Source organism: Cucurbita pepo, chromosome LG04 (assembly GCF_002806865.2).
Source record: "Cucurbita pepo subsp. pepo cultivar mu-cu-16 chromosome LG04, ASM280686v2, whole genome shotgun sequence".
Lineage (NCBI taxonomy): Eukaryota > Viridiplantae > Streptophyta > Magnoliopsida > Cucurbitales > Cucurbitaceae > Cucurbita > Cucurbita pepo.
Genome location: NC_036641.1, coordinates 4,622,571 through 4,648,527, shown reverse-complemented (window position 1 = coordinate 4,648,527; position 25,957 = coordinate 4,622,571). Strand labels below are relative to the sequence as shown.

General features: G+C 40.5%; 3 protein-coding genes across 8 annotated transcripts; 1 reads left to right on the top strand and 2 right to left on the bottom strand.

The window, feature by feature from the left end:
- Positions 1-2,069: 2,069 nt before the first annotated feature.
- LOC111792146 (actin-7-like) lies at positions 2,070-5,283 on the top strand. 2 transcript variants are annotated; one of them, XR_002814745.1, is made up of 5 exons: positions 2,070-2,227; positions 2,667-2,734; positions 3,466-4,473; positions 4,591-5,068; positions 5,161-5,283. XR_002814745.1 is itself a non-coding variant. In XM_023673479.1 (4 exons), exons 2-4 carry the CDS (start codon positions 2,675-2,677, stop codon positions 4,654-4,656), a joined length of 1,134 nt encoding a protein of 377 aa, XP_023529247.1. In that variant the 5' UTR covers positions 2,070-2,227; positions 2,667-2,674; the 3' UTR covers positions 4,657-5,283. The 2 variants fall into 2 exon arrangements, 1 of the variants encoding a protein (XP_023529247.1); XM_023673479.1 differs by having other exon boundaries at positions 4,591-5,283.
- A 3,688-nt stretch (positions 5,284-8,971) lies between these two features.
- Positions 8,972-12,028, bottom strand: LOC111792145 (2-(3-amino-3-carboxypropyl)histidine synthase subunit 1). Of its 3 annotated transcripts, none has more exons than XM_023673477.1 (2): positions 10,615-12,028; positions 8,972-9,230 (listed from the first exon to the last, which is right to left on the bottom strand). In XM_023673477.1, exon 1 carries the CDS (start codon positions 11,993-11,995, stop codon positions 10,658-10,660), a length of 1,338 nt encoding a protein of 445 aa, XP_023529245.1. In that variant the 5' UTR covers positions 11,996-12,028; the 3' UTR covers positions 8,972-9,230; positions 10,615-10,657. The 3 variants fall into 3 exon arrangements, 2 of the variants coding, with proteins under 2 accessions (XP_023529245.1, XP_023529246.1); XM_023673478.1 differs by having other exon boundaries at positions 8,972-9,222; XR_002814743.1 differs by lacking the exon at positions 8,972-9,230 and adding an exon at positions 10,291-10,556 and having other exon boundaries at positions 10,600-12,028.
- A 971-nt stretch (positions 12,029-12,999) lies between these two features.
- On the bottom strand, positions 13,000-25,754 carry LOC111792144 (mediator of RNA polymerase II transcription subunit 15a-like). Of its 3 annotated transcripts, XM_023673476.1 has the most exons (12): positions 25,083-25,753; positions 24,001-24,112; positions 23,790-23,901; positions 22,226-23,587; positions 20,779-20,849; positions 17,908-17,982; positions 16,973-17,297; positions 15,852-16,894; positions 15,410-15,754; positions 13,997-14,197; positions 13,827-13,915; positions 13,000-13,559 (listed from the first exon to the last, which is right to left on the bottom strand). In XM_023673476.1, exons 1-12 carry the CDS (start codon positions 25,190-25,192, stop codon positions 13,349-13,351), a joined length of 4,056 nt encoding a protein of 1,351 aa, XP_023529244.1. In that variant the 5' UTR covers positions 25,193-25,753; the 3' UTR covers positions 13,000-13,348. The 3 variants fall into 3 exon arrangements, with proteins under 3 accessions (XP_023529244.1, XP_023529242.1, XP_023529243.1); XM_023673474.1 differs by having other exon boundaries at positions 15,852-17,297; positions 25,083-25,754; XM_023673475.1 differs by having other exon boundaries at positions 13,000-13,556; positions 15,852-17,297; positions 25,083-25,754.
- Positions 25,755-25,957: the final 203 nt, after the last annotated feature.

The window sequence follows — 25,957 nt, the reverse complement described above, 5'->3', positions numbered from 1 at the left end:
ATCCTCTAACAATTTTCAACACGAACCTTCAACCATAGATTTTAAAAAAATTTAAGACTTTTTTAATGGTTTAATTTTGTTGTGTATATGTATTTTATTGGCTTGATTTGGGTGGTTTCTTAACAACGTGACATTATTTATCTATTAAGACGGACCAGTAATGAGACATTATACAATAAATAAATAAATAAATAAAATAAGGTATTTTAACATATTATATAGTTTTTTATGTTATAAAATTAAAATTTCAATTTGTCATTATTAATTCACAAATCAAGTCTACATTGATGGCTTGGGTTTTGTTTGAACAAGTTGTCATTTGAAAAATACAATTAATAAAAGAATTAGATTATGATTGGATATATATATATATATATATATATATATATATATATATANCCTTTTTTTATAGATATAAAAGAAAAAGTATTTCGTTTAATTATTCTAATTTTTAAATTGGACGGGTCAAGAAGAAGTTCGAGATGAAACTATAGTGGATCTGTGACAAAGCGGCGACTCTCGAAATATGGCAGCTTGTGCTCTACCATCATTTCAGATTCTCGACCTATTTCAACATTAGTGAAATGGGGTGAATCACCCAGATATTAAATCAACTGGTATCCTCGAGATGCGTTGGGAGCTGGGCCAGCTCGTGCACTCTACTTTTAGTGTATAACTGGACTGGTACTGCATGCATATCAAAGTGACTCATCGAGGTCTATTGCCTTTACCTATAAACAATCTTAGAAAAAGAATGAGTATTTAAAAATACTCAGTGACTCGACTGTCGGGTTGAAAAAAGCAAGCACATATAACATACGTCATAACTATTGTGACTTCAATTCATAATTTTCCTTCGGCTCTATGAACATTGCACATGGACTCACTACGCAGACTCATTAATATACCATCGAGGCCTAAATATGGACTATCGCATACTCACGACCAGAATCAATAGAAAGGAAAAGAATGTGAATACTATCGTAAGTGTACGTGTCCGTACAAAACATAACTGACATGACTAAATGAAAATACAATATGCATGAGATCCCATAACTTAAATCATCATTACATATAAAAAAAAAATTATACACGACTTTAAAAGTAGAAAATGATGTTAATGTTAACATCATTAACATCATTTTCTCGTTTTTAATTATATGATTCAATTTAAACGCTAAAATTTGAAAGTTACAATGATTTTGAGAACGAATTTGATTGTCAATAAACTATTTAGATTGACTTATTGATTAACTCATCTCCTCTCTCGAAACTCTCGCATATGATACTAATTTAATTTATGACCGGTAAAGTTCGATACTTTATCCAATAGTATACTTTAAATAAAAATGTGAGAGTCCCACGTTGGTTGGAGAGGAGAACGAAACACAAGGGTGTGGAAACCTTCCCCTAGCAGACGCGTTTTAAAATCTTGAGGGGAAGCACGAAAGGGAAAGTCGAGGACAATATCTGCTAGTGTTGGATCTGAGTCATTACAAATGGTATCAGAGCTAGACACCGGACCATGTACCAGTGAGGATCCCCGAAGGGGTAGACACGAGGCGATGTGCCAGTAAAGACGCAGGGCCCTAAAGGGGTGGATTGTGAGAGTCTCACATTAGTTGGGGAGGGAAGGAGAACTAAACACCTATAAGTGTCAATTACCCTTTTTGATAGGTTGACTTATTCGTTCAATCTTCTCTTATTCATACCAATTTTTACCGAAACTAATTACATATCCAAAAACGTTCTACGCAAAAGTCAAAGAACGCGATGATTATGTCATCACTTTTGACCATTTTTTTATAAGTTCTAAGTTGAAATGTTTGTGAGTTTGTGGTTTTGAGAAAAATTAATGATTTTGATTAGAAAAAGCTGGGAATGGCCAACTCAGAAATGAGTAGGGACAGGTGGGTCGGTAGCTGGCATGCCAAAACAAGCACCGGCCTTGCTTTGATAGCCGCCCATGCCATGCTGATGTCTATTCCCTTTGCCACTCCAGTCTTTGAAGCCAAGCCATGGTCGGCTGTGTCAACTCACTCCAATTTGGAATTTGGAATTTGTTGAATTTGGGTCTCATTTGCATTTGCATTTGCTGTTTGTTTCCTCTTTATAAACCCCTTCGTCTTCTTACCCCCAAATTTTGCTCTTCTATTTTCCCAAAACCCCTTTCTCTCACGCTGCTTCTTCTTTCATTTTCGCTCTGTTTCTGTGCCTATCAATCAAGGTGCGTGTCTATGGTGGTTGATCTTGCGGTTTTTTCATCTGGGTTTCTGTTCTTATTCTGATTAGTTCATTCTATTGATCGTTCCCTTTTACTTTTGCTTGTGGAATTTTGTTTCTCTTTGGTTTATGCTGTGTTGATCATCGGATTTCATATCGGTTTTGCTTGAATTCGTTCATGATCATCTTCCTTTTTGTTGGCTGCTTCTTCTGCAATCGAATATGATCGTCTTTCTAGTGGTGTCTTGATCAGAATCGATTGTTGGTTCTGTTTGATTTTGCGATCGCTCTATTGGACATGATGTTTAGAATCTGGTGTTATTTTAAGGGAATATATGATTGTTTGAATAGCTGATTTGATTGTTCTTGTTATGTGTCTTTGTTCTAAAGTTTGGGATCGTGTGGTTTGTGTTCATGGTGATATTGGTTGTGTGTTGTATTAGGTTGAAAGATGGCTGATGGTGAAGATATCCAACCTCTTGTCTGTGATAATGGAACTGGAATGGTCAAGGTTAGTGGAATACTCATATTTTTTGTTCTTGAGAATTTGTTTTCATTGTTGTCGTCGAAGTTTTGTGATGAATTCGATATTGAATTTGGTCTTTGAGCTAGGTATTAAATTCGATATGCGTTGTTTAAAACACAAGCTCACATAGGGACACTTGATGTAATGATTTGAGATCCCACATCGGTTGGTGAGTAGAACGAAAGCTCTCCCTAACAGACACGTTTTAAAACCGAGGCTGACAGTGATACGACAATATCTGTTAGCGGTGGGCTTGGGTTGTTACAAATGGTATCAAAGCCAGTCACTGAGCGGTGTGCTAGCGAGGACATTGGGTCCCCAAGGGGGGTGGATTGTGAGATCCTACGTTGGTTGGAGAGGAGAACGAAGCATTCCTTATAAGGGTGTGGAAATCTCTCCCTAATAGACGCGTTTTGAAACCGTAAGGCTGATAGCAATACATAACGAGTCAAAGCAGACAACATCCGTTAGCGGTGGACTTGGCCTGTTACAAATGACAAAGATCAAATTCAAAATTTCATTTCAAGTTCATGGATTGATATATAATATTTGGATCTTTTTTCGAATTTCATTTTAAGTTCATGAATGAAAATTGAAATAAAAAAGGAGTTCTTTTCAAATAAAAGAATTCGAGCTTTCTGATTCGAGAATTGCTTTTAGTGTTAATAATATATGTATGTAGAGATGTTGTGATAACGTCTCGTTGAACATTGCAGGCTGGTTTTGCCGGTGACGATGCTCCAAGGGCTGTGTTTCCTAGTATTGTCGGTCGACCACGTCATACCGGTGTGATGGTTGGAATGGGCCAAAAGGATGCATATGTTGGGGATGAAGCTCAGTCAAAAAGGGGTATTCTTACATTGAAATACCCAATTGAGCATGGCATTGTAAGCAACTGGGATGACATGGAAAAGATTTGGCATCACACGTTCTACAACGAGCTTCGTGTTGCTCCTGAAGAACATCCGGTCCTTCTTACTGAAGCACCGCTCAACCCGAAGGCAAACAGGGAGAAGATGACTCAGATCATGTTTGAAACGTTCGACGTCCCTGCTATGTATGTTGCAATCCAGGCCGTTTTATCTCTCTATGCCAGTGGTCGGACAACAGGTATTGTGTTGGATTCTGGTGATGGAGTGAGCCACACAGTGCCAATATATGAGGGGTTTTCGCTCCCTCATGCAATCCTACGTCTCGACCTTGCTGGTCGTGATCTGACTGATGCTTTAATGAAAATTCTCACCGAAAGAGGTTACATGTTCACGACAACCGCCGAGCGGGAAATTGTCCGTGATGTGAAGGAGAAGCTTGCATATGTGGCCCTTGATTATGAGCAAGAACTGGAGACAGCCAAGACTAGTTCGGCCATTGAGAAAAGCTACGAACTACCAGACGGGCAGGTAATTACAATCGGAGCTGAGAGATTCCGTTGCCCTGAAGTACTTTTCCAGCCATCTCTGATCGGCATGGAATCTCCTGGAATCCATGAAACCACGTATAACTCCATCATGAAGTGTGATGTCGATATCAGGAAAGACTTGTATGGTAACATCGTCCTCAGTGGTGGGTCAACGATGTTCCCCGGCATTGCTGATCGTATGAGCAAAGAAATTACCGCTCTTGCTCCGAGCAGCATGAAGATTAAGGTCGTTGCTCCTCCAGAAAGGAAGTACAGTGTTTGGATTGGAGGATCCATCCTAGCATCCCTCAGTACCTTCCAACAGGTATGTTCTATAATCACTACCTTCATGATATACAAACTCCATTGCATTTACAAATATCGAACAGGCTTGGTAGAATAATACATAGCATTCGTTTATGATTATGACTTAATGATGCAGATGTGGATAACAAAGGCCGAATACGACGAGTCGGGTCCCGCTATCGTTCACAGGAAATGCTTCTGAACAAGAGTTCGGATGCTAAGTCAATGATCTCTTACTTCAACACTGTGTCATATGTTAAGTAAAGTTTGGTTAGTTTTTGCTTTTGGAGATTTGTTTATATTGTCTAAAGAGAGATTGATGAGCTAAGTTCTTGAAGTTGTAAGTTTGGAATGGCTTTTCCTTGAAAACAAAGAACAAAATAATGTATTTATGGGGTTTTTTTTAGGTAGTTTTTTAAGCCAAACTAGTACTTGGAATAGTTGGGCTGGTATTGTTCATACTTCTTGTCTGTCGGTGAAAAGGAGAGGACGGGGGAATCCAAATCGGACCTAGAACGCGTTCAAAAGGGAGGAAAGCTTCATAAGGAGTCTTTACACGGTGTGGCGGTTAGGCATCCTTAGACGAAAGAGTGGTTCTTTTGTTTGGCTTTGAGGTCATGAGTTGTATGCTTCATAAGGAGTCTTTACACGGTGCGGCGGTTAGGCATCCTTAGACGAAAGAGTGGTTCTTTTGTTTGGCTTTGAGGTCATGAGTTGTATGCATTTGCAGTGTTTTAGGACTTGTGGTAGAGTTTGTGAGCTGAATCATTTTTTCTTGGAAGAACATTATGAATCTTTGAATTGAATTGTTATTTTAGTTTGCAGAGTATTATTTTGTAGTTCATGGGTTTTTTTTTTTATTACTGCGATGTCCCACGTTGGCTGGGGAGGAGAACAAACCACCATTTATAAGGGTGTGGAAACATTTCCCTAGCAGACGCGTTTTAAAGCCTCGAAGAGAGACAATATCTACTAGCGGTGGATCTGGGTCGTTACAAATGGTATCAGAGCCAGACACCGGACGATGTGTCAGCCTTTTCGATTTTCCCTGAAGGGGGATAGACACGAGACGATGTGCCAGTAAGGACACTGGGCCCCAAAGGGGGGTGGTCCCACATCGATTGGAGGAAGGAATGAGAGCCAGCGAGTACGCTGGGTGTCACGGTCCTGCTCCTTGATCGTGCGGCGTCGTGATCTATACACGCTCACGACCAGCCTTGAGGGGAATTAAGCCCCATATATATTTTTCGCCCCTGCTTTGTGGCTTCGTCGGACCTTAGGCGAGGTTTGTCTTCGCCAATCGAACATCGCTTGTGCGGAATCCAAGCTTGTTCAACCACACACGCCGCCTGTGCGTGTATGTTCAATCGTCTGCAACACATCCGACTTGCCTCTACGCTAGGCCAACTTGTTCGGCTTGACCTTGCCTCTACTCGGGCCAAGGTCTCTCAATACAACGTCACATCTCATCTTGCCATCTCGATCCCCATCGACGGGGTCCATATGTCTTGACGCCATCCCGAGTCTCGGGATGTCGTCGGCCATCATAACTCGTTCAGTCGTGCCATCGAGAATGGGCCCGCGTGTCGTTCATCTCATCGGGACTTCCCGAACATCCATCCATCCGGGTTCTATCGAGGCATAGGCCCTCCCGTGCCCATGCCGAGTCATTTACGGATACCGTACCGGATAGCGGGTGTATGTAGCAACCTCCAACACGCGGGCTAGGGCGCAATACCGGCGCACCTGTGCCGTCCGGTACTGTTCTTCAAAAGCCCATTTCAAAGGAAGTCGCCCGAGACACTCGTCTCGGCACGCTCGCCCACACTGTGACACACGTATGTGCCACAGGGTAGCTCACTTAGGCCACAGGGCCCAGGGGTGGTGGAGAGCTAACACCATGGTACCCCCTATAGTACATTTTGAGCCATTTTCATTCTACCAGGAGTAGACATGATTTTCGTGAGGTGTCATACGGTGTCGTGCATTGTCCGTCCAATGTCCGATCGACACCAAACTTGGCGAGCATTCATATTTCATATGGACGGACTTAACTCCCGAACCGCATGACCAAATTCCTTCCGGAACCTCGACTTTTGAGGTTAAGGCCCGGGGCCCTACCCGGCCCTTCAACAAGCCTATCTTGTCCTTCATGTCTATGCTGATGTCTCTGTTATGCTTGTGTCTCAACATGTCTTCAATACCCACTTTGCGTGGTGGTGTGTTGGATGATGCATCGTCCTCCTCGATCGCATCATGGCATTCTTCTACGTTGGCCCGCATATGGCTGGATGGGCGTCTCTTGAGGGACGCCCCTTTGCTTGTCATGGCGTGAGGGTCACAACCTACTCTCTTCATAGTAAGGTTGTGACACTGGGCCCCGAAGGGGGGTGGATTGTGATGTCCCACATTGGTTGGGGAGGAAAACAAACCACCATTTATAAGGGCGTGGAAACTTGGGCCCCAAAGAGGGGGTGGATTTGGGGGTGGTCCCACATCGATTGGAGGAAGGAAGGAGAGCCAGCGAGTACGTTGTGCCCCGAAGGGGGGTGGATTGTGATGTCCCACATTGGTTGGAGAGGAAAACAAACCACCATTTATAAGGGTGTGGAAACCTGGGTCCCAAATGGAGGAAAACAAACCATTTATAGGGGTGTGGAAACCTGGGCCCCAAAGGGGGGTGGATTTGGAGGTGGTCCGACATCGATTGGAGGAAGGAAGGAGAACCAGCGAGGATTTGGGGGTGGTCCCACATCGATTGGAGGAAGGAAGGAGAGCCAGCGAGTACCCTAATGCGTTTTAAAGCCTTGAGGGGAAGCCCGAAAGGGAAAACTCAAAGAGGACAATATCTGCTAGCGGTGGATCTGGGTCGTTACATTTATGTTCTAATAAAGCTTTAATTCACGAAGGAATAGGATATGATTTGAAATTGTTTTTCATGTTAAACTCGGTAAATAGGTGTTTTGTTCTTTCTCCTCCACCCGATTGAACGAGGTAAAACATATTCTCATCTTCCCTCTCCCTTTTTGAACTCTAAAGCAATTATAATCCTAAACCTTCAAACACTCGTAAAGCTGCGAAAAACAAATAGAATTTGCAGTCGAGCCAATTCAATCCTCTTATGAACCTTTAAAACTCGATAAAGCTATTTTTCTCCCGCCGATTAACAAACCTGATATAAAGAATTTTTATTGATGATCTCAGGAATGTTATCTCTTGGTTTGTTGGATTATCGTGTTGCATCGACTTTTGAATTGTTGATTCTGGAAGAATTCTTTATACTTCAGCTTGTTCTTAACGAGAGTATCAAATGACACATTATTTGAATTTTGTCAATTTTTGTCTTAAAATTTAATTTGTGACGTGTGTCAATTTATAATTGATTTCAAATTTAATGACAAGTAAATTTGTCATTAATTTATAAAAATAACATCCACTAGTTGAATTCAAAAAATAATAAGAGAACTTAGTGCGAGTATATCATAAGTTTTCATACCCGAAACACATATACAATAATGTTTCGTGAAATAACTGCAACCATAAATATTCAATTGACTATAAAGAAAAACGAAAAATAAAAAAACTACAAGAAAAAAGTGTAGACTTAAAAGGTATCCCTACAACCCGAACTTTTGGGTTGGGTCAAAAAAATCCCCCAACCCGACCCAACGCGGACCATGTACACCCCTACCTACAAGCATTACAGTTAATGTAGGCGGAAGACTAGCTACACCAATGACAATGAAATCACTATCCAAAAACTATTGCAGTCCTATCGAGGTATCATACTCGCTTCTATTTATTGTTTCGCACGTTAGCATTCTAAAAAAAAAAAAAGACTATTGTGAGATTCCACATCGGTTGGAGTATAGAAACTTCTTCCTAGCATACACGTTTTAAAACTGTGAAGCTGACGACGATACGTAACGGGCCAAAGCAGACAATACCTACTAGTAGTAAGCTTAGATCGTTACAAATGGTATTAGAGCCAGACACCAAGCGGTGTGCCAGCAAGAACACTAGGTCTCAAAGGGGTATTAGAGCCAAAAACCAGGCGATATTAGAGCCAGACACTAAACGGTGTGCTGGCGAGAACACTAGGTCCCAAAGGGGTATAGAGTCAGACATCAGGCGGTATTAGAGCTAGACACTAGACATTGTGCCAACGAGAACACTAGGTCCCAAAGGGGTATTAGAGCAGACACTAGACGTTGTGCCAGCGAGAACACTGGGTCCCAAAGTGGGTGATAGTGAGATTTCACACTGGTTGAAGATGAGAACGAAGTATTCCTTATAAGGGTGTGGAAAACTCTCCCTAACAGACACGTTTTAAAATCGTGAGACTGACAGTGATACGTAACGGACCGAAACGGACAATGAACTTATCTCCAAACTCACGGACCGAAACGGACAATGAACTTATCTCCAAACTCAATTGTCCCAGAGCATGAGTCAACAAAAAAAAAAAAAAAAAAAGGNGTATGGATAAAGAAGAATCACAAAAAAATTTATCAGCATGATAGTCAATGCAGACAACATTTCACCAACGTGTGTAACAAAAATGTTATAATGACTAAGATAGATAATAAAAGCTTCTGGAACAAGCATCAAATAGAGGGAAAAAAAATGTTATTTTAGAATCAAGAAAAGACCAAAGACTGGGTACTTGCCTGATCTTTGTATCCTTCAACCAAACCTTTGCAGTTGATAGATGACCACTTAACATCAAAGATCTTGTTTTGATATTGCTTGCTACTTTGATATTGAGCTGGTGTTCTTGTACAACAAGAGAAAACAGTATGTTAATGAAGAGGAAATAGTTCAACAAGGACCTATGCTCTCATCTGCACACAAGTCCCAACAGGAAAAATATCATGCATTCAGCAGCCTGAGTAATCAGATAAAGAATTCATTCCACCGAATAAGAATTTTGTACAAGAATAGGCCCTGTAAATAGTTAGATTTAGCAATTACCCTTCGGAATTGAAACCTTTGTGGACCATTTTTCTGTCGTAAACTTCTTAAACTTTCTTTTGCTGATTTGATGTTTAAAATGAATTTGGATTCCAGGAGATCAACATATGTTTGTTCCTAATCTATGAACTCATCAAAGTAAGAACTCACCAGAACATTGTATTGCTCCATCACTGAAACGTAATTAGCATCCACGAATCCAAGTGTAGTTTAGTTCTCCAACAAGAACTTGTGAAACCAAACATTTATTATAAGGGTGTGGAAACATCTCCCTGAGAGACGTGTTTTAAAAACCTTGAGGGGAAGCCTGAAAGGGAAAGCCCAAAGAGGACAATATCTACTAGCGGTGGGCTTCGACTATTACAAATGATATCAGAGCCAGACACTGAGCGGTGTGCTAGCGAGGACACTAAGCCCCGAAGGAAGGTGGATTGTGAGATCTCATATCAATTGGAGAGAGGAATGAGTGCCAGCGAGGACGCTGGGTCTCAAAGGGGGTGGAGGAGATCCCACACATCGGTTGGAGAGGGGAACAAAACATTTTTCATAAGAGTGTGGAAACCTTTTCCTAGCAGACGCGTTTTAAAAACCTTGAGGAGAAGTCGAAAAGGAAAAGCTTAAAGAAGACAATATCTGTTAGCAGTGAGCTTGAGCAGTTATGAGCGGTTACATGCAGGAACTCACCTAATCTAATGAAGAATTTTATGTTGTATTTGACAAACCATTTGGATTTAAGAGTCCAAATGCTTCTTACACCATAAAGGAGCACTGGCATGCAACTCCAAGAAGTTTCAGAGACAAAAGGCAGCACAAGCATTAATAAAGTACTGGACCAAAAACGCTCTAGTGCAAGCAATTCATGTACAGCACTCAAAATTGAATCACAGAACATACCAATAAATAGGCAATTTACAGTGAAGGAAACTCACCTAACCATTCAATTAACTTGAAATAACTAATAACCCAACTGATAAACTACATTCCAAAAGAAACCCAAAGAAGATGATTTTGTACAACTCAACCATCCCATAGAAAACATAGCAAACCCATATGCATCAGTAAGATTTCAGAAAGCTTCAATTGCAGTTTCAGACCAATTTTTAAATAAAGCTGTAGACAATAAAGTTAGATGCCTATAAAAAGAACAAAAAATCTCAGAGAAAGAAAAACTTCTAACTTATAGAACCTTAAGCAATCTTGAATGCGTTTAGTTCATAGGATATTCCTCTTCAATCTCTTCTCCCAACAGGGCGAGACACTTTCTTCTTTACATAGGAAGAGTTCCATTCACCACCATCCTGAGCATAATAATCCATAGGATATTCCCCTTCAACCTGATCACTGTTGCATCCACATTTCTCACAATCATTACAACTCAATTTAGCAGCGTTTGTTCTCTCCCACCAACCAGGGATTAGTCCAAGAGCTACCTCAGCCTCAAATGGAGTAAGAAGAGGCTTAGCAAAAGCATCTCCCCAGTCAATTGAAAGACGGGGACAAGCTATCTGAATCCAAGCATCCACCGAATCCTCAAACAAAGCCACTCTATAAGGACTGATCTCAGACATCAAAACAACAGTATAATCAAATCCTTTAGACTTCATCTTCTCCTCCAATCTCTCCAAAATTTTGGGATTCCCTTGCCTTCCCAAGGTCCCCAGCACAATACCCCAATTTCTCGCTTCCCTCGCCTTCAGAACCGCGCCTTTTCTCGACGCCTTCATTCCTACATGATCATATTCCTCAAGCAATAACTTACCAACATATGGATCATATCGGAAAACCCTAATTCCGGGGTTCGCTATCATGAAAGCCTCCAAATGAAACCTCCCATCGGCAACAAAAATCGCAACAGTCTCCCCGTCATTGCCGAAAGCAGACGGGGAAATTTTCGGAGCCGTACAGCCCAGAACTTCGCCAGCAGACAATGGCCTGGACTGGGGGATTAAAACCCGGAAGCCATGCCTCTCGAGCTCCAGCTTCCCAGCTCTAATGGCAGAGGCAAATTGAATCGTTCCGGCAAGCACTAAGTTGGTGGAATCAAGACCATCGATATTGAGACGAACAGTATTAACAAGACGAGGCACATCAATGGCAATGTCGACGAAAACGTACAGGCACGGAATCGTGGTGGAATCGATAGGGACGAGGCAGCTATGGCCGTAATGGATAAGGAGATCAGCGTTGAGGGCGGAGGCGGAGAGATCATCGACGCAACAGGCACCATAAGTGACATCGCCAAGAACGAAGCAGTGGGAGGCCTTGCCGAAAGTGGTGAGGATATCGGAGAGGATGAGTGAGTACATGAGAAGACCTTCGGGGAGCTGAAGGGCGACGCGGGAGGCGCCGGAGGAGAGGATGCGCCATACGCACTTGTGAACCTCAAAGTTGTAGTTGGAGGGAAGGAGGGAGATGGCGGCGTTCAAGGCCGAATTGTTGAGGATGGAATCGGGGATTTGGTTCTTCACAAATCGCTTCGGCGGCGGCCTTGATCTCGACGGGGGATTGGCTTCAGTCCTCTGAGAGAGCAGTGCCAGCTCCGGTGGCTTTCGGACCTCCGACTCCATTTTTTGCTCCGAGAAAACTCAAATGGCCGAATCCGTAGGGGATTCCAGCATTATATATCGAGGCAATTCCAAGAATAAAATAAAAAAATAATTTTTTTTAAGACGGTGTCAAGATCACGACATTACATGACATGACAATTACATGACATGACAGTTGGTATCGCAATTGTTGTTGTTGTCTACTCGCTTTTAGCTTGATTTCTTTAATATTATTTTCAATGTATTTCCTCGATTACGTTTTAAAAAACGCTTCTCTTAAATGTGACTTAAAGTTCAAGCATACATCGATATAACCTATGAGGTTTGAATATCACATGGTTGACTTGCTTGCTAGGTTTAGAATAAATGTTCGTCTCGCTACTGTAAGAGTGCGATTGTGATCCGTGGTACCAACCTTAAATTTGGGGTTGATCCAAAAGATTTCTCTTTGGTGACCCGAATGACTCAAATAGAGTTTTCATCTTTGGAACTATTTAAAATATTTACAAGTCACAACAGATTGGGATAAGTTGGCTTGGGAACCCTATTTTCGAGTTGATCAAGTGAACAACTGACAACAAAGTTACAACCCAATAATTAAACCATATATTTTTACTTCCTAAAAACTCAATCCAACCCAAATCGAAAATAAATCTAACCAACTCTTATAGCTTGAGTTAGGTTGCTTGTTACGTATCATCAGCCTCATAGTTTCAAAACGCATCTGCTAGGGAGAAGTTTATACACTCTTATAAGGAATGCTTCCTACCCCTCCCCAACCAACGTGGGATCTTACAATCCACCCGCATTACGGTCCAGCGTCCTTACTGGCACACCACTTAGTGTCTACTCCCTCTTAGGGTCTGGCGTCCTTGGCACCACTCAATATCTGCTTTGGTCCATTACGTATCACCGTCGGCTTCACAGTTTTAAAACGTTTATTAGGAAATACTTCGTTTCCTTTTCCAACCAATGTGAAATCTATACTTCGAAACAGGTCTAAAATAACAAGAAAAGAGCTTTTCAACCAAAAAGTTCTCGCTAGCTTCAGGCATAAATTTATGCATTTAATGAACATATCAAGGATTTCCTTTTTACAGTCCGCCCTTCTTACGATTTACAGACATATAGCCAAAAGAGGCATTCAAAGTTTTCACAAACAAACGAATCCATCGTGGCAGTCAAACAACTTAATTAGCCATGCCATTTGATTAAACTACCTCCATGCTTCACAGAGGAATAATTATATGCTATGATACATTATTTAAATAGGCAGCCTTGTCTTCCCTAAGCAAGCAGAGCTGGTCTCGTCATTTCGCCTGCCGGAAATACCTCGAGATGGTTCGCGAACATCCATTCCATGGATTTTTCAAATCATGCAGCACTCAAACAGTTCTCCCAAGCCCCATACTTCGAACAGAAGCTGCCACCACCGCTCTGCTGAGCGTATTCGGAAACAACAGCACGAGCACAGACATCCCAAGTTCTTGCTATGTCCCCAAGCGACATTGGCTGCGAAAGGTTTCGCAACGATATGCTAAATCTGGACTTGGCCTTTATTGAAAGGTCTTCATATTCCTTGCTGCTAAAAAAACGACGATAATAACGATAGTTTACCGAATAAGGACCGAAAAAGAACTGAAACTGAAAATGACCAATAACGAAACCAGCAGCAGATGACCAATAACGAAATTATCTTGGAATAAAAACTAACACGTAAAATCAAAGATTCAAAAAGGGGTGCGAGAGAAGTCATTTTTTCGTATTTTGGAATATAGAACCGATTTTTTTTTCAGAATATAAGAACAGAAAAACAGCTGACAAACAAAACAAGGAGCCCATGTAGACTAACCTGACTTCAACAGGAAACTTGTCTAAGAGTATTGGGGAACAGTTCGGATAATTTGTAGGAACAAGCAACCGTAGAGGCTGAATTGGGGACTGCATAATCATAATGAACGAGTAAGAAAGCAGATTATTATGCAGACAATGAAGAACCTGATTTGTATCAAATATGCGCACCATTTGTGCAGAAGTGTATTGGGATTTTAAGCTGGGACTGAGAGCCACAGCACTAAAAGAGCACTTCACAATTGTTCCATCGCTGCCATCACCAGCAGCCGCTAAAGCACTTGGATCAACTACTTCATCACTAATTACCACCACTGTGTCAATCAGGCGTTGGTTTATTTCCCTTATTTCTTCCAGAAGAACATGATTGGCCTGCAACAGGTCAATATATATATATATAACTAAAGGAGTAAAGCATGTGATTCGTGAAACTAAAGTGGGCCAATACAAATTTAAAACGGACAATGCCTTAAAAAGATCGATAAGAAGATAGCAAGAAGCCCAAGGGAAACTTACTTTAATTGTCAAAGGAGCAAGAACATTCTATTGTTAAAGGACCAAGAACATTCTAACGGCACGGTCTATTCTATCTGCTGTGATCTATAATATCAATGTAACAGCCCAAGTCCACTGCTAGCAGATATTATCCTCTTTGGCTTTTCCTTTCAGGCTTCCTTTCAAGGTTTTTAAAAGGTGTCTGCTAGGGAGAGGTTTCCATACCCTTATAAAGAATGCTTCGTTCTCCTACCCAACCAATGTGAGATCTCACTATCCACCCCCTTTTGGGGATCAGCATCATTGCTGGCACTCGTTCCTTTCGAGGCTCAGCATCCTTAGGGCCCAGCGTCCTCACTGGCACACCACCTCGTGTCTACCCCTCTTCGGGGATCAGTTTCCTCGCTGGCACATCGCCCGATGTCTGGCTCTGATACTATTTGTAACAGTCCAAGCCCACTGTAGCAAATATTGTCCTATTTGGGTTTTCCCTTTTAGGCTTCCCCTCAAGGTTTTTAAAACGCGTATGCTAGGGAAAAGTTTCCACACCCTTATGAAGAATGCTTCGTTCTCCTCCCTAACCGATGTGGGATCTCACCGTTAATCTGTTGCTTTCTTTCTTTCCCCTTATAAATGTTTATAAAATCTAAATTGATTTTAGGCCTTCATATTTGTTGTTTTGCTGCTTTTCTATTCAAGTCTCTTTCACACAAAATTATTTCATCAACCCAATAGCACTAACTATCCTAAGAACACATATATGATAGCTCAAGTAACAGGTCCATGTACGCCTGTTGGCCACTTATAACTATGTTGTTAGACCTAATTACTTAATTTTGAATTTCTGATGAAATATGAACATGTTCTTGCAATCAAATTAGAGAAACAATAAAAATATTAAAATGAGAAAAAGGGGAACTATATGATTCTAAAATGGTGTAGCATATCCATATGTGAGACCTCTAATGTAGTTATATTACATTGCTTATCAGTTCTTAAACTTGTGGTGACTCCTAACTATATCTATCTAAACTACTACTATTTACTTTCAGCCTCAAAGAAAATACAATACGTAAAAATTGTTATTACCTCAATCCGGGGCCTCTTGACGCTAGATGTTGCAGTTGACTCAAGATCAGATGTCTCTGCACCGGTCAATGGTTTAAAAACATCATTTACACTTCCTGCTGATGATACAACGTTTAAGGGCATTGCACTTGTGTGACGTCTCATCCTTTTGGTTCCATTTGACCCATCGTGTGAAACAAAATTTCTTGCTTGCAGCCGACATTTAGTCATGGCAACCAGATCCTCCCCAACTGCAGCTCTCGATCCATTACCGGGGGCTGAGCCGGCTATCCTATCAATCATACTGACAACTGATCCGATGCCACTGACAGAAGCATTCAAAGCTTTAGGTGACATTGATTTAACCTGAAAACCATAAGAAGGTTACCAATGATAGAAACAATCAAGAAGCATAGGCAACAATTAAATCCACGAACAAATAGCACACAAGTTTTTGACTAACCGCTTTAATTAAGCGTTCAAGAGGCTGCTCTGTAACACTTGATTTGCCGGAAACAGTTGGTAATGCAATGGCATAAGCGCCATCTGTACCACTAAACTCAGCTAGCAATGGTGAGGCAGATATCCCAGGGGTGCCAATGGCAAGAGATGGGGCTTGTGCCCCAGACACATTCATTTGTTGTCCAGTATTCCCAGCATTTGGAAGTGACGAGACAGCAGAAGTAGGTTTTTCAGAATCACCAGGCATTGGAGATGGAGCCAGAGGCGTTGAAGGAGATGGGACAACAAAAGGGGAGCTCGCAGATTGCAAAGGTGTTCCAATTCTGTTCATGGATGAAAACATATTTTGTTGGTCGACCTGTGGGGAAGAATTTTGGGTAACTTGAGGGGATGTCGCCTGAAAGATCGGAGGTGAAATTGGAAATGAAGTCCCTGGTTTCATCTGTGGATGGGTATAAGCTGAGCGCTGAGTTCCTGGATGTTGAAACATCCCTGGCTTTGCAGCAACCCCTTGTCTCATCTTCAGGTCATTCATCTCAATTTGGTTAAGATGCGACATTTGGTGCGCCTGCATTTGTGTGGGTAACTGCTGCTTTCCTTGCTGCTGTAGCTGTGACTGTTGCTGATGTAATTGTGGTTGTTGCTGCTGTAGCTGTGACTGTTGCTGATGTAATTGTGGTTGTTGCTGCTGTTGCTGCTGATGCTGCAACATCTGCTGCTTCAGATGCTGCATGTGTCTCTGCTGCATCTGTTGTTTCAGCTGCTGCTGCGATTGCAGCAACTGCTGCGGATCCTGTTGTTTCATATGTTGATGTTGAAGAATATTAGTGTTGGATTGAAGAGAACTAATATTTGGCTGAAGAGCATTAACCCCATTTTGTGATGCCAAAGAACTATTGTTCGCCCGTTGGGAGCTGTTAGCAGGATTCTGTTGCAAAGACACAGCACCAACCTGCTGCAACGAGCTCAGTGAATTCCCTTGTCCTGATTCCAAACTGGAACTCGGCTGCATCGGAATCGTCATGTTCTGTTGTGGTGCTGATCCTGAAAAAGTTGGAAGAGAATTATGTTGCATATTGTTCATATTGTTCATATTGTTCTGCTGCACCGGAGCCACGGAACCTTGCATGTTTGCAGAATGCAGTTGGGGATTGATTTGATTTTCGGGCGACTGTAACGGAGTCATCTGTGATTGTGACTGCTGCATAGATTGCATGTGAGAGGCAGGGAGCTGTCCTTGCTGCAGTGTAGACACTGAATTTCTTGGCCTGTTCGAGTTTAAGAAACTAACAATCTGCTTCTCGTAATGGCCTATCTTATCTTTAAATCCAATCACAATATTATTCTTTGGAACCTGTAAGAACGCTATAAGGCGTTCCAAAATCACCCTAAATGCCCTTAGCTTATTTAGCTGCTCTGACTTTGGTTGTTGCGGAAGGCTGTCAAACTGGAAAATAAAATATCAAATTAAACAATATCACACTGCATACTAATACAAGGATTATAAGAACTACAATGGGCGTAAAGGGAAAGGTATTCAACAGCTAAAGGAGAAAAGAAGTTTTAGTTCATTTCGGTCATTGTGCTTTCCAAACGTCCATTTAGGTCCATAGACTTTAGACTTTGGTTCATTTTTGGTCGTGTACGTTCCAAATTTTCATTTTAGTCCTACTTTTAAAAAGCGACCAATTTGGTTTCGTTATAGCATGACACTTCACTTACTCCATGTGACTTGATACATTTCTCGACATGTGGTCAAGATTCGCACTAAAGGATTTCCATTGGGTATAAAATTTATACTTACAATTTGTAAATAGAGACTAAATTGGCCGCTTTAAACATTACAAGGACCAAAACGAACATTTTAATAGTACAGAGACCAAAATGAACCAGAGCCAAACATATGGAGACTAAAATAGACGTTTTGAATGTAAAGGGACCAAATGAACCAAAGACAAAAGTTCAAAATAGTATTGAAACTTGTCTTCACAACTCCTTTTGGCTTTTCAATAGATGGTATCCGATTGTTCGTCAGATATAGATGTCGAATCACGTACCTGATGCACTTTTGGAAGAATTTTCTGATACATTTCTTTCAGTTCAAAAAGGTACAACTCCTTCATAGATTTAATCTACAAAAAAGAAGAAGGAAGCAATTTACAATATTTTTAAAAGGATTCTAAATTCCACCAAGAAAAAAAGATATATGCTAAAGAAAGTACAACAAAGATTCCCATTTGACCAAAAAAAAAAAAAACAAAAGAAAGAAACAAAGTAGATCATCCTATGTCGAAACGCCTTATTTGGAGACACTTTCTTCCAATCAAACCGACGGTAGCCACCCACCTCTATCAGACCTTTTGACAAAAGAAACCTACGAAACACAATCCTCTAACACTTGGACGCCTTAAACAAATAAAGTTAGAGAGTAACAGAGAAATCAAAATAAACTATGCTTCTATGGCTTTAGAAGCAATCCTCTCCAAAGCCAGATTCTAAAACATTAAACCTCGACTTCCGAACAGCTGGATGCCAACCTAATGAACGGCCAAAGCCCAAATAGCTACTATAGAACAAAAGTCCTTAGCCACGTAATCAACGCAACATTCACCAATGCAATCAATACCCACAAGCATGGATCTAGTCCCATTCACCTTAGGCCCAAATGTCTTTTCAAAGATATAAATGATTTTGAAGAGATTGTAGATCTTCCCTACTCAAACATTGAGAAAATAAGAGTATCATTAACTATAGAAATGGAGCTCACCCATTAACTATGGAAAAGGACTCTCGTCCAAGAGAATCCAACTGATCTCATAACTACAAAAAGGTTCGGAAACAAAAACCCATAGAACGTATTAAACCTCACAATCCTCCTCGTACCTACTACACAAAATGCACCACAGCGGGCCTAACACCAAAGGAGATCTTCTCTGAATACAGCCAGTGAAACCTACCACACAGAATTTGATCTTCTAGGGGATTTTCACAAGGCCTTATTTTAGAAGCAAAACCTTTAGCGTCAAGAACAACGAGGAAATCCCAATCCACCCTCTTGTATGCCTTTTCAAGGTTCATTACAATTTTAAAACATAACCCTTTGTCTTTCTCTTTTTCATTGGAAGATGGGAAAAGTTGTGTTAGTACCAACCCAGCCAAAATAGCTTAAAGGCCATGGGACAAAACTTACTCATGCCAAAGAGGAGAGATCAAACATAATGTCTCATATCTATTTTGATAGAAGTAGAGTAGTTACATAGAATTTGCTATAAACAACCCAATTTAAAAGAATTCAATAAATTTGATTGGCAGTAAAGATCACTCTTTCCTTCCAAAGAAGAAGAAGAAGAAAAAAAAAAAAAAAAAAAAAAAAAAAAAAAAAAAAAAAAAAAAAAAAAAAAAANTCTCGTTGCAATAAACCATAGCACTCTAGCCTTCGTCTTTAAATCAATTGCCAGAAATAACTTCTAGGAGCCACTCGTCCACAATCTTCGGAAAAAAAAAAGGACAAAAACCAAACCACTTATAAATCAAATTCCAAACTTTTAAAGCAAAATAGCAGTTCTAGTGCATGACGAGATGGAATAAGAACTCTTTGTTTTTATGCTCTTGAATGATGTGCGACTAAAGAGAGAATTAGATAGATGAACTTGGGATCTCCAGTAGCCAAGTTTATTCCGTCTATTTGATTTAATTATTCTCAAAGCTCAGGGAAGTTGCTTCTGTACCATGTAAAGGGAAGTTCACGATAAAAGTCATTTTTCCTATGAAGGCATAAATGCTACTGAAATGTTCAACAAAAGATACCCAAACATGGTTTTAAAATCCAGTTGGTACGTGCTTTGAAGGAAGGATGAAGAATATTGTCCATATAGTAATGATTGAATTTCTCATTCAGATTTTTAATTTATTGAGTCTCCAAGAAAAAGGTCAGGCTAGTCCTAATTCAAGTTTTATGAATGAATGCAGTCAATGCTCCACCATGAACTTTGAGGCTCGAAAGAAACAATAAACCCATAATTCTACTAACCACCTTTGGTTGGCCAATAATATTGGAGCTGTAGAAAAAGTACAGGAAACTAGAAGAATACGATTTTTTTTAAACCCAGAGTATACCTTGAGCATGCTTATCCCATTATCCAACCAATCCAATAAGGCCATCAGCACCTACAGAATCCAAATCCTACCCAACACCAAACAAACCCATAGCCCAATTCACTGCCCTTCCAATAGGACCTGAAATAAACTACCAACAAAGCATTCCCACTGTCGCAACACCTACCTTTATGGGACAAAGAATAATAAAACATTCTTTAACATCTTGAATTAATAAAAAGCTTCGGCACCCAATTAAGAGAATCCAGAAAAAATCAAAGAGATCAAAGTGAATGGAAAGGGCAAGGATGAATTACACTTTCCACGGTCAATGGCATACACACTACCTAAAAGAATTCTAAATCGTTTTGTAATTACGTATCATATGTACACAAATTGGGTGAGTCATTTATTTATTTAATTATTTTTGTGAACTCTTGTAAGGAGGTATATAGGAGCAGACAGTTTACATTGGTAACTTTTCACTGAAGAATTAAAAGCATTTCTTTTTCACAGTAGGATTTGAATTGGTCTCTACGGATATAGCCACTGAATTTTTATTATTGCAGATTTTCCCCAAAGCTTACTGCTCAAAATTTACCCCTTATCTACTTGATAGTCTAACCTTTTGCATAGTAATAATTTTTTTGTATTATTAACATAAAAATAAATCAAGTTAAAATGGGCTGCTAGGTAGGAAACTCTACCACAAGAAAGAATAGCAAAGCCAACATTTACACTTTGTAACTTCTCTAATAATATTGCAAACAGAACGAACTTTCTTATGGATCTTGAAAAATTCATAGAAGAGAGATGGAGTGTAAGCTTAGTACCTTCTGATAAATCTCCTCTTGCCAATCCCCACCATTAGCTTGTCCTGTCTGAGCCGTGGAATCTAAAGATGCTACAAAAATTAAATAAAGGTCAGCGGATATGGAAAATGTGAGCAAGGGGATATAAGTGAACTACAGAAAAGAGATAGTGTGCTCCCTTGTAATAAGAAACTCATTTTTTATGGAAAACAACAAAAGAAAGAATTCGGCAGTAGAAGGTCCACAGTCTATACAGAAGATGGGGGAAAGAAGAACACCAACACCGCAACCACCGCTTCCAAGAACAACAAAAAAACATGGAAACAGGAGGTAAATTGCCAAAAAAAAGCTAAGTTTTTCTAATGAATACTCATGTGCATAAGCTTAAATATCCATGAACTACTACTTTAGAAAAACAATTCCTAGAAGGGGGATCTTTCTCCATCAGGATGTTTTTTGTGTATCTTGATAGAGCATCGATTACCTCTTCTTAAATGCAGGTTTATTACCAAAAGTTAATCTAATACGTTTGGATTATTCACCTTATCCTTGTGCCTTCCAATTACATTGGTGCTTGAAAGGAAAAACTGAATTCTTTAGAAGTGTACAGATAGCTTTTGATAGCTTCTTTAGTTAGAAAGAAACCAAAGAGCTTTCCACAACAAAAGAAATACGTAGATGGCTTCTGAATTATGATTGCACAGCCTCACATTACAGCGCCCTTCACAAATCTTTGTAGTAATCACACTACTCTTTTGTTGAACCACCATGGTAGTTGACATGGGGGACAATGAATAAAAATAAAAGGCTTAGAAAGAGTAGGTTCAAACCATGGTGACCACCTACTTATGATTTAAAATCCTACGAGTTTTCTTGGCAACCAAAAACAGTCGGATCAGGCAGTCAAGGTGTGCACAATAGGACCTAAAAACTTGTGGAAATAATAATAACAACAATGATGATGAGAAAAATAAACTTGAAAATACTCCATAACATGGGGACAGTTCAGAGCTGCCTAACATTTTTCAAAGAGTGTCAGAGAGGCCCTCAGAGAACCAAAATGAGGAAAAGAAGTGCCCGTTGATGAAGGTGGGCCATCGAGCACTTTGGTTCCAAAGATAGAAGCTTCAACTAAAAAGAGGAAGGAAATAATACTGGGCTTTCATTCGTTTTGAGTGGCCTTGATATTAAAGTGGATGCTATGCCAAAGAGGAAAGGGAAGCATATAGTGGAGGCCATGCCAGAGAATGTCTTTGGTTGTGATGCAAGGGCTGAAACTCTTGTGCCTTCGATCCTATGTTACTGTTCTCTCTCTCTCTCTCTCACACACACACACACACACATTCCACACACGCCAGGTTTCAACAAGGTCATCAGCATTTAGCTATCATTGATAATATCTTACTAGTTTGATCATTCAGTAGTTATTGATAAGGATCTAAAACTAAGACAAAGCAAGAAAGCATACTTGATGATGTCTCTGGAAGGACCCTTTGTGGATGATACAACTGCTTTTGCTGATCCATTACATTCTGTGATTGAAGTAAGGGGCCTGGAGCTTGACCTCCAGCTTGAAGCCTTTGTTGGAGCTCATGTGACAAGGTATTTGACTGCGGCTGCTGCTGCTGCTGCTGCTGTAAAGACACCTGTTGTTGGACTTGTGCGGACTGCAACGGAATCTGTGACATCAACTGTTGGGATGATTGAAGTTGTCCTTGCTGACCTTGCGTTGACAACAAATTCGATGGATTTTGTGGAGGTTGTTGCTGCATTTGAACCTTGTTCTGTTGCATCATATGCACACCGTGCTGATTTGATTGCATGTTTGAGTTACCTGACTGAGTACCATGCATCTGTTGTTGCTGTAGTCCAGAAACATTACTTTGAGGTCCTAACTGCGGCTGCTGCAAATTTGATAGGCTGCTTTGCTGATTCATTAACTGCTGCTGCTGCTGCTGCTGCTGCGATGGTGGAGTCTGCATGTTTGATAGATTGCTCTGCTGCCCATGCGACCTTGATTGCTGTGGCAGCTGCTGCTGCATGTCCCCAACACTGTTTTGTATTAGTGAATTCTGCTGCATGTTTGAAGAATTAGATTGTTGATTAATTAGCTGTTGTTGCTGCTGTGAAGACAAGCTCGCCTGCTGTGACATTGTGGGCTGCTGATGCAGGAGAGAATGTTGTTGGGACTGTTGCTGCTGCCTTAGAACTGGCTGTGGAGGTTGCTGAAGCATGGATTGAGTGGGCTGTTGAATGGAAGATTGCTGGTTTTGCTGAAGATTCGAGAGCGAAGGTTGCATAACAGATTGCTGAGACGATGGGAGTTGATTCGGTGCCATTAGATTCGTTTGCTGTTGTGGGATGTGAGATTGCATAAGTTGGTGTGGCATACTTCCCTGCTGATACTTCTGCTTCATAATCTGCTGCTGTAAATGTTGTTGCTGAAAAAATAACTGTTGCTGCTGGCTTTGTGACTGCTGCTGTTGCTGCTGCTGTTGGGAAACCACTTGTCTTCCTTGTATTGGCCTCTGAGAGTTGGTAAATACATTAGTAGAAACCCCTTGACCCATAGCATTCCCAACAGAACTCTGTGGAACTCCAGATACATTTTGCATGCTTGGATTCTGGCCACCTATGTTCGCCATTGGAGCTGATGCCAATCCCGCAACAGGAGGTACTGACGAAGGTAAGCTGGACGAACTCTGAGAAGCAATATTATTTTGGATGCTCTGCGAGAGTAATTGCTGGCGTGGCTGAGGTTGATTGGAAGACATTGGGCCAGACATTGATGGCCCTTGATTTAGAACTTGAGACTGCATGCTCTGTGATGCTGTTTAAATTATCATACACAACATAAAGTCAAATAAAATTAACAAAACGCCACAAGCTAAGTAAGAAATCGTTACAATATTCAAGAACAGAGTAATCAAAAACGCTATAACAAGAAATTAGTTTACAAATTGACTTAAAAAAACGTTAGTGAAAGTTTCACCACGTACAATATAGTCGCAGATCGACTGTCGATAACTTACTAGAATCTAGAGGCTTATTGGTAGGCACCATAGAATTGGATGGTAATGCGGTGGTCTGAGATTTGGTTTCCATAGTAAGCATCTTCAGAGATATTTTCCTTAGGTAATCTGACTGAAATCAGAGGTTCAAAATAGAAATGGTGAGTACTCAGTGTTGTATTTAGTAGATAGCATAATAAATCAGGGCTTTATACAAGTGAGCAGGACGAACCTGACTGGTAGCGGCGGTGTAAATCTTTTCCTCGAACCTTACAGCAATTTTCCTCAGCTCACTCAATCCCTCATGACCCGAAACAGGAAGGTGCCTCTTCAATGTCTCCATTCTACATAAAAATGGAAAATATAATGGCTGAAAAGTTCACTAAACACACAAGCACGAGAAGCTATTCAGGAACGAAAAACTACAGCAGTAATCCACGTCCATGATTCAAAATATTAGTATAACAGCTCAAGCCCACCGCTAACAAATATTATGCACTTTGGCGCCTCACGATTTTAAAACGCGTCTACTAGGGAGAGGTTTTCACACCCTTATAAGGAATGTTTCGTTCCCCTTTCTAACCAAGGTGGGATCTCAAAATTGGGCATTTTGAAGGAATGAACTTTAGAACCGTCGAGGAAAATTCAATAAGATCCATACTACTTCAAATAACTTGTACTTCTTATGTTCAAAGAAGGGGTAATACCTGAAGAAACAAATAGGAACCACCTCCACAGAACCTAACCTACCGTATCTTCAAACCAGATATGGAAAAATGAACAAGGATAATTTTAACGAACTGGGTTTGTTAGGAATCACGACTCTCCACAATGATATGATATTGTCCACTTTGAGTATAAGCCCTTGTGGCTTTGCTTTTGGTTTCCCCAAAAGACCTCATAAACCAATGAAAATAGTATTCCTTACAACAATCCTCAACAAGGTTTTGGAATCCGTTCGTATTTGTAACAACCTAAACCCACCACTGGTAGATATTGTCCGCTTTACCCCATTACGTATCGTCGTTAGCCTCACGATTTTTAAACACAGTCTACTAAGAAGAGGTTTCCACACCCTTATAAGGAATGTTTCGTTCTCCTCTCCAACCGACGTGGGATCCCAAAGCATCCATCAGTTATACACAATCTAAGAAGAGGAAGAATAAGGTGGAAGATGATTCTATACTTCCAAAGTTCTTCCGTTCATAGCTTAATTCAGAAAACCATCCCATAGTAATAGTCTAAGCAGCGAACTATGAACACAAAAGGTTACAAAATCTCAGACAAATTTCTCAAAGAAGCAAGAAATCATACATCTTGTTGACTATTCGATGCCGTGAATCCGGCTGCAATTGAGACCTCCAATCCCCAGCATCGACTCCGGATTCTCCACCTTGAGCAGGCCTCCAATTACTCGAATCCATTACAAAAACCCAATAACAACGCAAAAAGAGAGATTAAATAGAGTCCTTCAACGATAGAGAAAGCAAGACTGTTATGGAGTTCACTCGTGATTTAGGGCTGAATCAAACCCAGAATTCGGCGGCGGAGATGTAAATCGGGTACAACCAATTCGCCAGTTGATCGGAAGCTGATCAACCCCGAAATTAAGGAAATCAAAGAGATCTCAAGAGAAAATATGATGATCGAAGACTTGTTACACAAACTTAATCCGTTGCGTGGAGAACAATCCCAGACAGGAAAGAAACGACCTTTTCCTTCTAGAATTGCTCGGGAACAGCCTCATAAATGGTTGTCTCCTCAGAACTTGCACACCAAGTTCCTCGGTTTCTCCCCAATGTTCATCATGTTCTTATGAATTTCTCCCAAATTGAAACTAAAAACCTCTCAAATCTTTGAATCAGATTAGGTAAGTAATCCCCCATTTCATTCCCATTCCAAATTTATCGTTTTAAACCTAACTCGAATACTTTACTTGTAAACTTTCATCGAATAATGAATTCAACTCAATCAAATCATCATCGTAACGATCGATTAGGGCAATTTATGCCTTTGATCATGATCGTAAAGGGAAGAATTTATTTACGATGCTCGATAAATATTTTTATATACCTATCTACTTTCGGAATATTTGACGGGAGCTAGGTTTTGTCAAAATGGAAAGATCAGTCGTTTTACCAGCTTCAATTTTATCGTATGTTTTAATGATAAGAATCTTGTTAAGTTAT